The sequence below is a fragment of the Lichenostomus cassidix genome, chromosome 4A, assembly GCF_008360975.1.
Source record: "Lichenostomus cassidix isolate B80296 chromosome 4A, HeHo_3.0, whole genome shotgun sequence".
NCBI lineage: Eukaryota > Metazoa > Chordata > Aves > Passeriformes > Meliphagidae > Lichenostomus > Lichenostomus cassidix.
This window is the reverse complement of record NC_139485.1, coordinates 1,616,486-1,630,227: the sequence shown is the minus strand read 5'-3', so window position 1 is coordinate 1,630,227 and position 13,742 is coordinate 1,616,486. Positions and strand designations below refer to the sequence as shown.

Here is a 13,742-nt window from a genome sequence, read left to right as displayed (position 1 = left end):
AGACCCTCTCCTCCATCCCTGCATCAGCCACATGCATCCTCATCCTGATATAAGGGCACTGATGATATTCCTTGGCTTATGCATCCAGCACCAGAGTTAAGACAATTCTATTTTAACACCTAAAACTTCATCAGAGCCAACTGCTCTTTCTTGTTTTACAGCAACTTTAAAATGTTTCATATGCATTCAAACCCACTTCTGTAATTGTTACTTTTTAACTTAATTCTCCTAGAACTTCACAAAAGCGCGAACATCCAGCGTGCCTAAAAAGCTTTGGAATAAACCTTAAAAACAAACATTAAAGATTGATCACGCTTTTTCAAGATTATACTAAAACCAACTGAAGCTCAACTAGATAAGGAAAGAGAGTTGCATTAAATTAATCAGCACCTTATCAAGCCAGGAAGAAAGAATTGTAGATAACAAGCCTTCCCTAAATTTGGTATCAGAACAGAAACTTCAGTGCACGACGTACTGAGAGAACCTTGTCAGATTTACTGAACACAATACAGGGGAGTGGAGCAGCAGAAATAGCAGGGGAATGTGGTCCACAGAAACGCTTTGAAAAAAACCTGTTTTCTGATAATGCCAGCAAGAGCCTGATGCTTTTGTCAAAAGGAACAATTTTACTTGACAAAACTTTCCTACAGATATGCCCAGCAAATTAACCCACTGCTTATTGGGGTAAAAGAGTGATCCTTAGGGGTTTGCTCTCCACTCCTATTTGTGCAGCGGAGGCCAGATTGCATTTGCCATTACAAGACAACAGTTCCACACACAATTCCATCCTTCCTGCTTCCCAAGCCCTCGGAGCTGGGCTGATTCCTCTCCCGGCATCACTCACAGCTCTGAGCTCCCGTGTAGGGGCTCAAAACCCCCAAAACTGACACCAGGAGCAGCTTAACCCTTTAGAAACCTCAGGGCAAACATCCCTAGTGTTGAGAGGGAACGATCCCAGCCAGCACTATCCAGGGTTTTCCTGGATGCCTGGCAAGGCTGTGGGCTCTCGGTGGCACAGGGCACAACCTGGATGCTGCTGCAGGACATCCCTGAAAGCCAGACAATTGTCCTCATCATTCCAGGCAGGGCAGGATGGCAGCGGGGCTGGGGACAGAGACCTTGGGAGGCGACAGGACAGCCAGGCACGCTGCTTTCCAACCAGGAACAGCAGGAAGGACATTCGAGCTTCAGTCCCCCGGGCACGCCGGGCAGTGCCAGCTTCGCTCCAGAAGGACAGGACAGCGGAGCACACACGGCTGCCGTGCCTGGGCTGGGGCAGCCGCGTCATCTCAGCACAATGACCAGCCTGGAAACGCACTTGGGGCTTTATTCGGGGGGGAAAAAGGGAAACAAAGAGCAGGGCTGCTTTAACCGGGGTGATGCTACTTATCGAGACTGCTCTGCCTCTCCGCGGCACCCGGGGCACCCGCGGGGGTCTGTGCCTGCCCTGCCCATCCCGGACAGGTCCTGGAGGAGGGCACAGGGCTGGGGAACAGCTCATCCCCGCAGACAGCCCGGCCCGGCGAGCAGGGCGGGCTCACGCAGCCCCGGCTCCACCGAGGCGCAGATGCAGCCGAAAATAGCCCCACGCCGGCTGCCAGCAGCCCATACGTTGTGTTATATATGTCTCAGCTGATGCAAAGGAAGGGGCAGGCGCTGAACCACATGGCCCCTCACATGGGCACGGCCACACTCGGCTGCTCCCGGCGCCTCCAAAATCCCCCAAAACGCATCCTCCGGCACACGGGAGCAGCTCAGCCCACTGCATGGGCACCGGCCTGTCCCCCTGACACTTCTTCACGGCAAGGTTTGCATAAAACGACCGAGCCAGACCCCAAACACGGTGCCAAACACCCTCCCCCACCGACGGGCCCCGCATCCTGCTCCCAGCCCCACTAACCCCCATCCCAAAATGCGCCATTCTCCCACCACCACGTGCCTCAGTTTCCCCGACTGCGATAGCACAAGGGGTCACTCCCCAAAGGAGCACACTGCTATGAATTTATATCCTTCTGGATGAACCAGAGTCAGCTGAAATCCAGACCTAATTCTTTCAATACTCACTTGCACGCACTCCCTTCATCCCCCCAAGCTCTCTTTAATTCAGGGGGTGAAGCTTTCAGCCTGCCCAGCACAGCCCCTACCAGCAGAGCTCTGGGGGCTTCCTGCCCTCAGCTCAGGTGCCCCTGTAATGTACAAAGCCAGAGTAATTCCCAGGAAAACCAGGAATAAGGAGCAGAGGCCACGGGGCCCTTTGCTGGTTAGAGCCAACCCAGCCATCTGTGGGCGCTTGCAGATTAAGACTCATTTCCACACCGGAAAGAAATTCAACCACAACTAATAAAATAAAGACAATAAATCACGGTTCCTCCAGCAGCTCTTCCTCCAGGAGCATCTATTTTTAGTGGGAAGCATCAATCACTACAGCTCTTGCTGTCTACAACAGTTCTAACAGGCAAAACCCAGGTAGGCAGAGCTGGGCCAACCTGGGCACATAGATGTCCCCCACCTGCACTGCCAATGTCCCCAGCCAGCCAGAACAACACCACAGGAAGGGGACAAACAGGAGTCCTGGCTACACCTCAGTACTGGGTGATATTCCTCTATCCCAGATGGAAAAGAGGAGGCACAAGGAACCAAGGAACAAAGGAAGGTGCCCAAGGCCATAAAGTAAATCAACGGCAAAGCCAGGACCCGGCAGAACTACCCTCTGCCAGCCCTGGAACCCCCGCACAAGCACCAACCTACTTCACACAGGACAATTCTTACACAATTATTAACATTTGGGACTTTTCCTCAAGCTTCCCAACTTCTCCTCATTGGAGACTCCGCAGCTCTGAGACAAATCCCTGCCTTTCACCAAAATAGCTCTCCCAGCGTTTCACTGGGAGAGACACAGTGAGCACGATTATCACACCCAGCTGAGAAAATCCTCACTGGAAATGCAAAATGCAGGACCCTCCCCGGGAGAGATGCAGCATTCCCCCACAGAGCACACGGACACGACACGGCAGCACACACGGACACACATGCAGGCAGGCACGGCACACGGAGCTCCAGCTCCCAGCACAACCAGCAGTCACTGAACACACAAACACTGAATACCCTAACAAACACCACAACAAAATGAAATGACAACACAGAACAGGGGTTCTAGTCACAAATTAAAACTAAAGCAACCAAAAGGAAAAAAAAAAGCAAAAACAAAACAAAAAAAAAACTTACATGGATTTTTGGCAATTTTCCTTCAGACATTATACACAGCAGCTGGGCTGTGTACTGAATACCTGATCCAAAAAGAAATATAACCACATTATGCAAACAGATGGGGGCAGGAGTCAGGTGAACATGCAGCTCTTAACAACAGTCATCTAGGGGCTGAGAAAGCACCTCTGCATTCCCACAGAAGGGCTCGCATCGGGGCACATCTTCAGGCACCACAAAGCCAAAGCGAGGGCTGTGCTGCTGCCATCCCGGGGGAAAAGCCAAATGGCAGGACAGGGCAGAGCCACCGCGTCACAGACCTCTGAGCTGTCCCATCCCCTTTAACTTGTCATGGGAGGTTTTAAACAGAGGTGGGAAATAGCCAGGGTGGGGGAGGAAGCCTTTAGAAACCCGAAAGGAAAGCACTTTATCTGCCTTAAAGAAAGAGCATTAAAATCGCCGTGCGGGCAGGACAAGCCGGGATCATCCCGACACTTAAGCTTTCTGGGAAGCCATCGGAGAGGGGGGCATCACCCTCTCCCCACGCCGAGGAGGGTGCCTGAGGCTTTAAGACGGTGGATTGCTGCTCAGGAGGAACGGACTTTTTATGGACTGTGGGAAACAGGGTTGCTATGATACAGGCAGAGGCATTTTCATGAATCCTGTGGCAAATAACATTGAATCCTGCTTAAGCAGACACAGCAAGGCAGGTCTCCCCTCACCCAGCCTCAGCAAACACACAGCAGCAAGCACTGAAAGAGATTTTATGCATCATAAATACTCTTTTGCAGACAAATTCCTATTTTTCTCTTTGGGGCCGTATTTTCCAGAGGGCCAGCATTTTGATTCCTGTAAAGGAACGATCGTTCTGCCTCATCCCTGGGTTTGAGCATCCCCAAAAATGTGAAGAAACCCAGGGGGAGTCACGGGGCCGAAGTACCCCCAGGGAGCTGAGCGTGAGCAGCCACGGATGGCCCCACGGAGCTCCGGGACAAGGCAAGCTCCACTCCCAGGGACATTTCACAGCGTGCAAATGGCCCCCCGAACGCGGCAGGCACAGTCACTTACAGGCACAGTGATCTATGGGGACTGGGAGCGCCGTCACCCCAAAAAGCTCCTAATGCTGGCCATGGGCTGAGGCGCTGCAGAGCTCGGCGGGACGGAGGTGTTTGCCGGGCTCGGTGCTCCTGCACAGCCAGCACTCCGGGAATGCCTGGGAAATGCCAAACTACCAAGCTGGGGCTGGGGCAGGGGCTCAAGGCCGGCCTGAAGAGGTGCTCACTGAGGCCTGGGGTGGGAAACAGAGAGCAAGCTAAACAAGCGGCAAGCCCAGCCCTCGCTCGCTGTTTTGGCTTTCATTTCCTCGCTTTCCCCCCGAAATTCCAACAGGAAGCCCGAGATAACAAGAACGGTGCTGCTACAATAACAAAGTTTGCTGCTGCCAACTTTCATATTGCTCTGCATTAACTTTCCTTCTTTAACTCCACCAGCCTTCGGGAGGATAAAAGGCAAAAAGTTGTAATAAAATCACACGAATTCTCTCAAGCACGTTCCGTGACGGGAAAAACTCGGCTCCCAGCGCTCCCTCCCTGCAGCCGAGCGTGCACAGCCCCTCATCCTCCCCATGCACCCCAGCACAGCCCACCCAGGATGGAACCAGAAGGGAATGGCAGGAACGAGCCATGGGACACGGCTGGAATATTTGCCACCAAACACGCCCGATTCCCAAATATCCCCCCAGGAGGACAAGCTCTGACCAAGGAATGCAGCCAGGAAACCGTGGCAGGTACGGAGCATTCCTCGTAGAAATCATATTGAAAGGTAAACCTTCACGCCACAGAGCCCTGAGAAAATAAACATTCAGGCACAGCCACATCCCACATTAACTCGCTGGTCAGTTTTGAGGTTGGGTTTTTGCTCATTTTTCCACCCTTGCTCCTCCAAATCCCTTTGTCACTCAAGGCTGTTCGCCCTGAAAGGATGATTTTGGCTGCTGTTTGATCGATTCCCTCTCCATGGTGATCTCAGCTCATTTATTACATTTCCAGGAGATTCTGCAACCTATAAAACTAATGCCAGAGGATGGTTAACAGGCAAACAAAGCAAATTTGAGCTGTTTAACAACCCAAACCATCTTCAGCATCAATTTTATTTACTCTGGTTTTTTTAGAGAAGATTGACTCAGTCTCCTGCGAAGTGAAGCAGGTACCTCTTGCAGATAGCTACAAGTGCAGAGGGGGAAACAGAGCCAGCAGGCACCGGAGCATCTTCTGGGTTTGTATCCCTGGCTCCTGGCTTTTCTCCCCATCAAAATGAGCTACTGACCCATAATGATTTGTTATTTCTAATTTATTTGTTTGGGGATGATTGTTCCTAGCCTGGGACTCAGGGAAAATCTTTCTTGTATTTTATTGATGGCTAAAAGCACTTTGAAAGTGCCAAATTTGCTGGATTTAACTCTGTTTCAAATCATGCCACCATCGAAAAGCCATCGGCTCCCGAGCCCAGCTCGGCATTTAATTCCCATCAGATGGACCCTCACTGGGAAATAACTCCATGTCTCCATCTGTAACCTCCAGCTTTGTCTTTAGACATCAGTTCTGTGATTTTTTTCTTTTTTTAGAGGACATCAGATAAATACCAGACAGCTGGAATCAGCATGAATTAGTTAAATTATCACGGCAATAAAATTCTAGTGACCATCAGAAAACAACTAGAGCATTTTCAAACTGATTTTTTTGGGCTTTTTAAGCAATTCTGATTTTTCTGGAGGAGGAAATAACATATATTTCTTAAAAAATCCGTAAGACCTCTAACAGAAGCACAGAATAGAGACATATTTTCCAGAAGAAAAGGCATTACTCCTTCCAGACATTCCCTTCATATTCTCTCCAAACTTCTCGTGCTGCCTCGGGAGCCCCCAGCCAGCCCTGCTTCCAAGCTGTAAACATTGCAATTTCGGGCTAGAAGCACCTTTAACTACTGGACACCTTTCTAGCAAGCCCATAATATACAACTTAGCACTTCATTTTGCAGAAAATCAATGTAAATAAAGTCACGCAAAGCAACCCATCTCAAAAGCTTGTTATCCTTGAGGTGGGCAAAGATTTTTCTTAGAAACATTCCCCAAAATTTGATATACACACACACACACACATGAAAGAAAGAAAGCCAAAATCAGATTTCTAGAAAATCAAAGCAAAACCCAACCCCTCCGAATCTGTTGCTTTAGCAAAGAAAAACAAAGCTTGCATTGCCCTTTTTCCCTTTGATCTTTCCTTCCCAATTTGCAGCGACAGAAACCACGTACAACCAGAATAAAAACCCAGCAGGTTATGTTTCAGTCCCTCTCCCGTCTCTAAAAAAAGGAGCTGGGTTACATCAGTGTGGACATAGAATTTGGAGGCTTTGGAGCTGAATCTTGAGAAATCAAATCAGATCATCAAGGCAACATAGATAAATACAGTAAGTAGAATTTCTCTTTTTTTTTTTTTTGTGGCTGAATGTTATTTTAGCAAAGATTTAATCCTTTAATAGGATTTCTCATAAACCCCCCCTCCCCTTAAAAACGTCCATAGCTCGATTCCATTGCACACACCAGCACCTCTCACCTGGCAGCTACATGGTTACTCTCACAGACATTGCACATTAACTGCTTGCTAGAAATTCCACACAAAATGACTTATTATTAACTTGAGCCTCTATTCCAAAGGAAAGCAAAACAACACAGCCAGTGCTCACCACAGACACATCATTTTCACTCTGCTTCTGCCTAAAGAAGTACAGCTCCATCTCGCTAGCACAGAACCACGGAGCACTGGATCACTGTTATTATTTATCACATTTCAAACCCCGGCAAAAGCAGCTACACTTACAGGCATACTTAAAAGACAAGACATGACAAAAGATTTAGGGAGAGATAATATACCAACGTCATACATATCACAGCGAGGCCATGTTGAAGCTCAACGCGTTTCCCCCCTCAGTAAGAAATCTCTCTCTCTCTTTCTCTCTCTCTCTCGCCTTTCTCTCTCTCTCTCTCCCGCTCGTGCTCTCTTGTTGAATTGCTAGTGGTAGTAGTAGCCCCCAACAGCTCAGGAGAAAAAATCCATTTAACGAGTGCCCAGGAAGAACATGAGTATGACATTCACAAGCAATAGCACCACAATCACTGCAAAAACGACCACCGTTTGAACATCCAAGGTCATGGTGCAATGCAGAACACTGTAGTGTTCGAGGTGTGGGGCTGGCAGATTTGGAGAAGTCAACCTCTGCTCTGTAAGACTGTCCATACATCCACCATGCTAGAATAGAGGAGAAAACTGTTCCTGGTTTTGGGTTGGTTCGTAATGCTTTGTGCTCTGCCTTTAGTTTCTCCCCTATCTGCTGTCTCTAGCTCATTCTGAGCCCGCTAAGTGAAGCATCATCACAACCAGTGAGCACTCGGGATGCAAAATCCTTCCTTTTGGAAAAGAGCGAGCGCTGTCTGCAAGCTTCTCTCTCTGTCTCGTCCCCCCTCTCTCTCCCGGTCTCTCTCTCGCTGGCTGGCTCGCTTTTTAATTCGTCAAGCCAGTGCAGATACGGAGCCCGTGTGAGTGTGACAGCTCTGCAAGCTGCTGCGGCTGCATCCCTCGGAGCGAGGCGGACCCTGGCGCATACTAATCAGCTCCAGTGACCAGGCAGCGACGGCATCCTGGCTGTCACTCAAACGCGGGAGGAAGCGCTGGCTCCATAAATACGCGAGGCTTCCGCCCGCCGTGACAGCGAGCGCCACGCAGCCGTGGCTCTGCCCCGCGCTCCTGCGGCAGCGCCGCTGCGCCGGGCAGGCGACTCCCGAGGCGACTCCCGGGATGACTCCCGGGATGACTCCCGGCACATCCCGCTCCTCGCCACCTCGCCACGCGGCTCCTCCGGCCGCACCGCCCGCGCCCAGCTTCCCTGGCAAACAGGAGCCACCAACCCCAGAGCCTGCTCGGAGCAGGAGCAAAGCAGCCGAGATAACAAAGAGGCAAGGCTCGGTAACGTGGGAATTCGCTGTGAGCCGGAAAGCTGGGAATTGGGATGGGGGAATCACGTTTTAGCTCTGCACAGTCATCCCATCACAAATCCCTATAAGCTCTCCCTTCAGCACTGCACTGTCTGTCTCCAGCTAAGAGTTAAACTGAACTCTCAGCCTAAAGACAGAGACCTATAAAAGAGGGGGAAGGACAGCTGGAGTGTCTTTATTCCTCCTGCAGCAGCCAGAAATGCTCTTTCCTACATTCCAGTCACACACACACTCAGGGTTTATGGTCCAGGTGCCAGCTGCTATCCCAAACCTCAATCCTACATCCCAGAACCACCAGTTACCTCAGAGAGGCATCACAATACACACAAACCACATACACTCAGCTGGAAAAAGCAAATGATTTTCCAGACAAAGACAAATATAGAAATGCTGCCAATGCATATGCATAATGCACTAAAATGTGCATCCGGGGGCTGAGCACGGCACCTTCCAGGAAAGCTGCGCCTCCGAAATGTTCCCGCACAGACACGAGGCACCAAACAAGCACCTTGTTTGTTCTCCAGCAGCACAGAGTGAGAACTGGGGAGGACTTTAATGTTTAAACCTGGCCAGACCCATGTTTTAACCTCAGTTTCACCAGCAAGGCACAGCCCGTCCTGCCAGCACAGCGTCCTCCCAGGGCACCCACATTTGGGGAAGGGGCAGGGGGTTATGCTCCTACCCCAGCTCCCCACTCACACCAACCCTAAACCCAGCTGGTGACTGCAAGGCTTGCTTTCATTTCTTCCTCTGCCAGCGGGCTCCCTCAAAAAGAGGAGCTGCTATATCCACCCCAAACACCATGGAAAGAGAGACCATGTCAGGACTGGGTCTCTCACTGGTCTCTCTCGCTGGCCTCCACTCAGACCCACTGGTTTGTGCCAGACCACCACTCAGGCAGCACCATCCTCCCCATTTCTGACCAGCTCTGGAGCACGTGTGGGTTGTGATGTGTTTGGAGATGCAGAGGGTGGGTGGGCTGTGTTGAGCAGTGTTAGAAACAAGAACAGCTTGGGTGCATTAGGTGGTTTATTTTGGGTGGTAAGTGCCAGCCAGAGGCTCCCTCCTGCATCTGAGGCCCCTGCTCTGTCCAAGCAGGGAGTTTCTTACTCAGGAGGACAGTGAAAAGCCCTTTTTCACTGTATAGTCCCAAGAAGCTGCTTTAAAGCTGCCCTGTTAGCACACGTGCCAGGCTGTATCCAGGTGATGGATCAGCCTCATCCCCAGATTTCCTATCAAGGATCCATTTTTAGGATAGTCAGTCTGTCTGATGTAATTTTAGACTAATCAGAACAGCAAAAACAGAATCACAGAATGATTCAGGTTGGAAGGGACCATGGAGATCATTTCGTTCCAACACATAATAGATGTGGAATATTTATTATTATTGCTACCATCCTTTCCCAAAACAACACAGGCAATTTTCCAACACATAAACCTGAACTCACAAAACCAGCCAGGAAATCCCACTTTCAGTCTCAGAAGCAGCAATGATTTCTCCAAAACATACAGCCAGCCCAAATTGAGAGGGATTTTATGGCCAGTTTATCTTTTCCTCTAAACTGCAGTGAGCAGAGAGGGAGCCTGTGTCTGGAGCCCAGAGGAGATGTTAGGGGAAGCCCAGTGGAGATGTTCTGCTGGTCCCCACAGCCCCCAGCGCCTGGAGACCCTCAGCAGGCACAGCCCATCCCTCTGTCTCCTCTCCAGACCGGGAAGCACAAAGAGGTTTCAAGGCAGCCTCCCCGAGCCTCTGCACTTCAGCAGGGGAGCACAAGCAGGGCAGGAGGAGCGGCAGAGGCCCGGGAAGGCTCCAGAACAAAGGTGCACACACCACACATGCTCACTGGCCACTTCCGGAGCCGAACAGGAGCGTCTGGCTGGCAGCTCGGAGCGGCAGGCTGGGCAGGCTTTCTGCAGGGGCTGAGCCACTCAGAGCGCAGGGGAGGGCATGGCTAGGAACACAGGCACACAGCCAGCCCAGCCCCTCCCGAGCTGCCCGCCGCTGCGGCCAGGGGGTCCCCAAACCCCCCGTGGGGTGCCAGGAGCCACCGGAGGCTGTGGGGACCCCAGTGCTGTGCTCCCTGCCGCAGCATCCCCTTCCCCGGCCCACAGCCAGAGCAGCCCAAAGGTCAGGGAGGAGAGCAGCGGGTGTCACCTCACCCAGGGACAGGGCTGGGGCTCCAGAGAAAGCTCTGTGTGTGACAGCCACCCAGAGTGAGCAGCACAAACAGACCGACTGCAGAGAGGCTTCTATTTAAATTATATTCACAGTATTCCCAATAGTACTTGCTGCTTTATATAATTTCCCATGCCTTCTGCGTGCACGAAATGTTAATTTTACTATGAAAATGGATGGTACCTTCTCTTAGAAGCCTTTCTGATAAAGCACACCTACACAGCAGGGGTTTATATAAAACCACGGTGAAGTTTAACTTCACGGAATGCTTTCTGGGAAGTTTGGTTTAACCTTCCGTACAGAGCGAAACGAGGAACGAGAAGAGAAGATTTGTACCAGTTACATAAAACACCACGTCCCTCCCTGCACGGAACATGCCCTGACACTGCAGCAGCTTTGGGGAGCACAGGTGGTGATGCGGGGTCAGCGAGGGCTTGTGCTGGATGAGAAAGGAGGTGGAATTTCAGCACCTCTCCGGAGGGACAGCGATCAGGAAGGAGCCAGGGCTGCCACTCGCAGCTTTCTATCTGCATCGATCTGACAGACACACAGCTGGGACAGGGAATTCCGGACTCCCAATTAACAGACAAACACACAGGCCCTACGCTGACATTAATTACAATATGGTAATTTTGGGGGCAAGCCTAGGAAACGGATGATGCCAAATCCTTCCGTGCGGAACACGCCGGGCTCAGCCTTGTGACCACGACTCCCTCCAATGGATGTCTCCAGTAATTAGCACATCCCACTCCTCGCAGCTCAACAAACTCAGCTAGAACTCAGCGGCTAGGAGCTGGAATTTGAGTGCTTGTAGGTCCTGATTCCCCTTGCAAGGACAGCTCCATGGTGCCCACATGAGCTGGCAGGACAGCCCAGGGGTGTGTGGCTGGGCATGGCTTCAGCTCCAATTCCCTGTCCTGCTCTAGACCCCTGTGCAGATTAACAGCCTCCACTCTTGGGTAGGCAGAGGTATCTGTGTTTTCAAACACATCAGCTCCACGTTCCATTAACTGGGAAAATGAGGCACTAAACTCAATGCAGACCCAGAGAATTCCGGCCATGCCGCTGCAGGAAACTGTGTGGATGAGCTCTGGGATGTGACAGGAGGACCCCAAATCTGCTATCCTTTGCCAGAGGAGAGAAGACTCTTGGTGAATTTGGGAAAACTTCAAATAAATCAGTGTGGCTCGTGATTCTGAGTGGGAATAAAATAGGTCTGGATGGATGAAATCCACAGCTAAGGCGGAAACACTGCTGGTGATCACCAGTCCCAAACTGCTTGGGCTCTTTTGCATTCCCTCTTGGAGCACAAGCCCCACCCCAGACCTCCATGGCACCAGGAGGGAAGTTTAAATTTTCCACTTGAATTATTACTGCCCCCAAAAAGGAGCAGACAGCAACAGTGCCCAGGGATGTGTGGGCACCTGCTCCTCCATGCCCAGTCTCCTGTGCCAGGCACTTACAGCCGCTGCCGTGACGTGGGACACCATGTGGGGGTGACTCATGGGCTCCATCAGAGATTATAAGAAAACCATTAAATTATTTTTTTTTTCTAAATCTAGGCAGGAATTAAGCTCAGGGTTTCAGAGATTAAAGGCCAGTGAGATTATGATTTGCTGTTTCCAAAAAGGAGGATTTCCTTAAGCTGGGAGTTGCCTCTTTTTCCCTTCTCTTCACAGAATGTCTGACAGAGCCCTCTTTTCCATCCTGGGCCAGATGGGAGGCACCAGCCTATGAGCTGCAGAGCTGCTGCAAAGGGCAGATTTTTCCATAAGAATCTCCATAATCTTGCATGTTTATGGAATGGCTTCATGGGAAGATTTAAAAATCCCCAACACCTAAAATTCCTTACCCAAACTGCAAAATGGAGGGATATTTGTGAGGGCTTGGACTCAGGGGGCTGATTTTGACAGTTAAAAATAACTTTAACAGGTAACTTTAACTGTTAAAAACAACTTTAATAGTTGTTGCCTGTTCACTCCGTCCCTCAAATAGGAAGTCCACATGAAGTTGGGACTTTTTTCCAGTAATTTCCCCCTTTCTAAAGAACTGCACAAGTTGAGAGCCAGCAAAGCAGTGAAGAGGGAGAGAAGGTGGATGTGGGAGAGAGCAGGGAAGGACCACATGAAGCAAGTGCCCTGGAAAGAGAAGCAGGGAAGTTTCTGAGCTCACTTCTGCAATGTTTGGAGCACACAGGGCACTGCTGGAGGCTGAATTCAGCTTTACCTGCAGGACCACCTGGCTAAGAGTGCTGCACAAAGCTCAGAGGCCACAGGGAAGGACCTGAGCATCTCTGGCTCATTGACCCAAGTGTTCCGTGAAGAAGAAAAACAAGAATTTCACCAAAAGATGGGAAGCATCCCACTGACCTCCACAGCCTGACCCTTGGCAAGAGCATTTAGAGAGACACACCGAGCTCAGGCAGCTCAAGCTGTGGTGGGTGAACTCTTCTGCCTTCTTCCCCAGTTCTAATTCCATCTCAGAAAACCACAAGTGATTCACACCAGAGCTGTGTCCCCAGTGCACAGATTGATTTCATAGCCTTTTCATTTCAAACTAACAGCCAGACAATAACTGTGAGTAAGCCAGGGAGGCTGGGATGTACTTGTGCACCAGCCCTGGTGAAAACTAAAGATGTTCCAGGTGAATAGTCTTAACCCCGTGGGCAAAGGGCAGCAGTGACACAGAAACATCACAGAATCCCAGAATGGTTTGGGTTGGAAAGGGCCTTAAAGCTCACCCAGTCATGGGCAGGGACACCTTCCACTATCCCAGGGTGCTCCAGGCGCCATCCAACCTGGCCTTGGACACTTCCAGGGATGCCACAATGCCAGATACTGAGCGAAGCTGCTTCCAGGCACATCTGGAGACCTCAATGAATCCTGGTTCCTCCTCCAAACAGAGCCAGCAGCTCAGCAATGCTGTTCTTCCTTCTGATGAGGAACTAAAGCAGCTGAGTGGTGCTGTGAGGGGGGAGGAATAACCAATATAACCTTACCAGCTGCCCACGTGCTGCTTCCAGAACTGCCTGGCCAGGTGTCACCTGCATCCTGACACGGCTCAGTGTGTCCCTGCCCATGTCCTGCTGTGCTGAGGCACCCTCACACCCCTGCAGGGCTGCACCAGCTCAGGCTCAGGTACCAGAGCCATGTCCTGACAGAATCAGTGTCTCAGCTCCTGGAACTCTGTACAGACCATGCTGAAATGGCACAGAGAGCCTGTCTGGGGGGGTTGAGCCCATTGTGCTCCTCTGGATTGCAGTGAGAACAACCAATCTTCTATTTTTAAGTTTACTTGAACTTAAAGCATTAAGAC

General features: G+C 50.7%; 2 protein-coding genes across 7 annotated transcripts in view; both read right to left on the bottom strand.

The window, feature by feature from the left end:
- ARHGEF9 (Cdc42 guanine nucleotide exchange factor 9) overlaps positions 1–13,742 on the bottom strand; it is a 201,731-nt gene that overhangs the window by 103,127 nt on the left and 84,862 nt on the right. The gene's annotated exons all lie outside the window — the stretch shown is intronic.
- Positions 7,144–7,922, bottom strand: LOC146437260 (uncharacterized). Its single transcript, XM_085060025.1, has one exon. It carries the CDS (start codon positions 7,494–7,496, stop codon positions 7,317–7,319), a length of 180 nt encoding a protein of 59 aa, XP_084916151.1. The 5' UTR covers positions 7,497–7,922; the 3' UTR covers positions 7,144–7,316.

Coding starts and splice junctions, on each gene's coding strand:
- LOC146437260 (XM_085060025.1), bottom strand. CDS start 7,496: ATGGACAGTCTTACAGAGCAGAGGTTGACTTCTCCAAATCTGCCAGCC.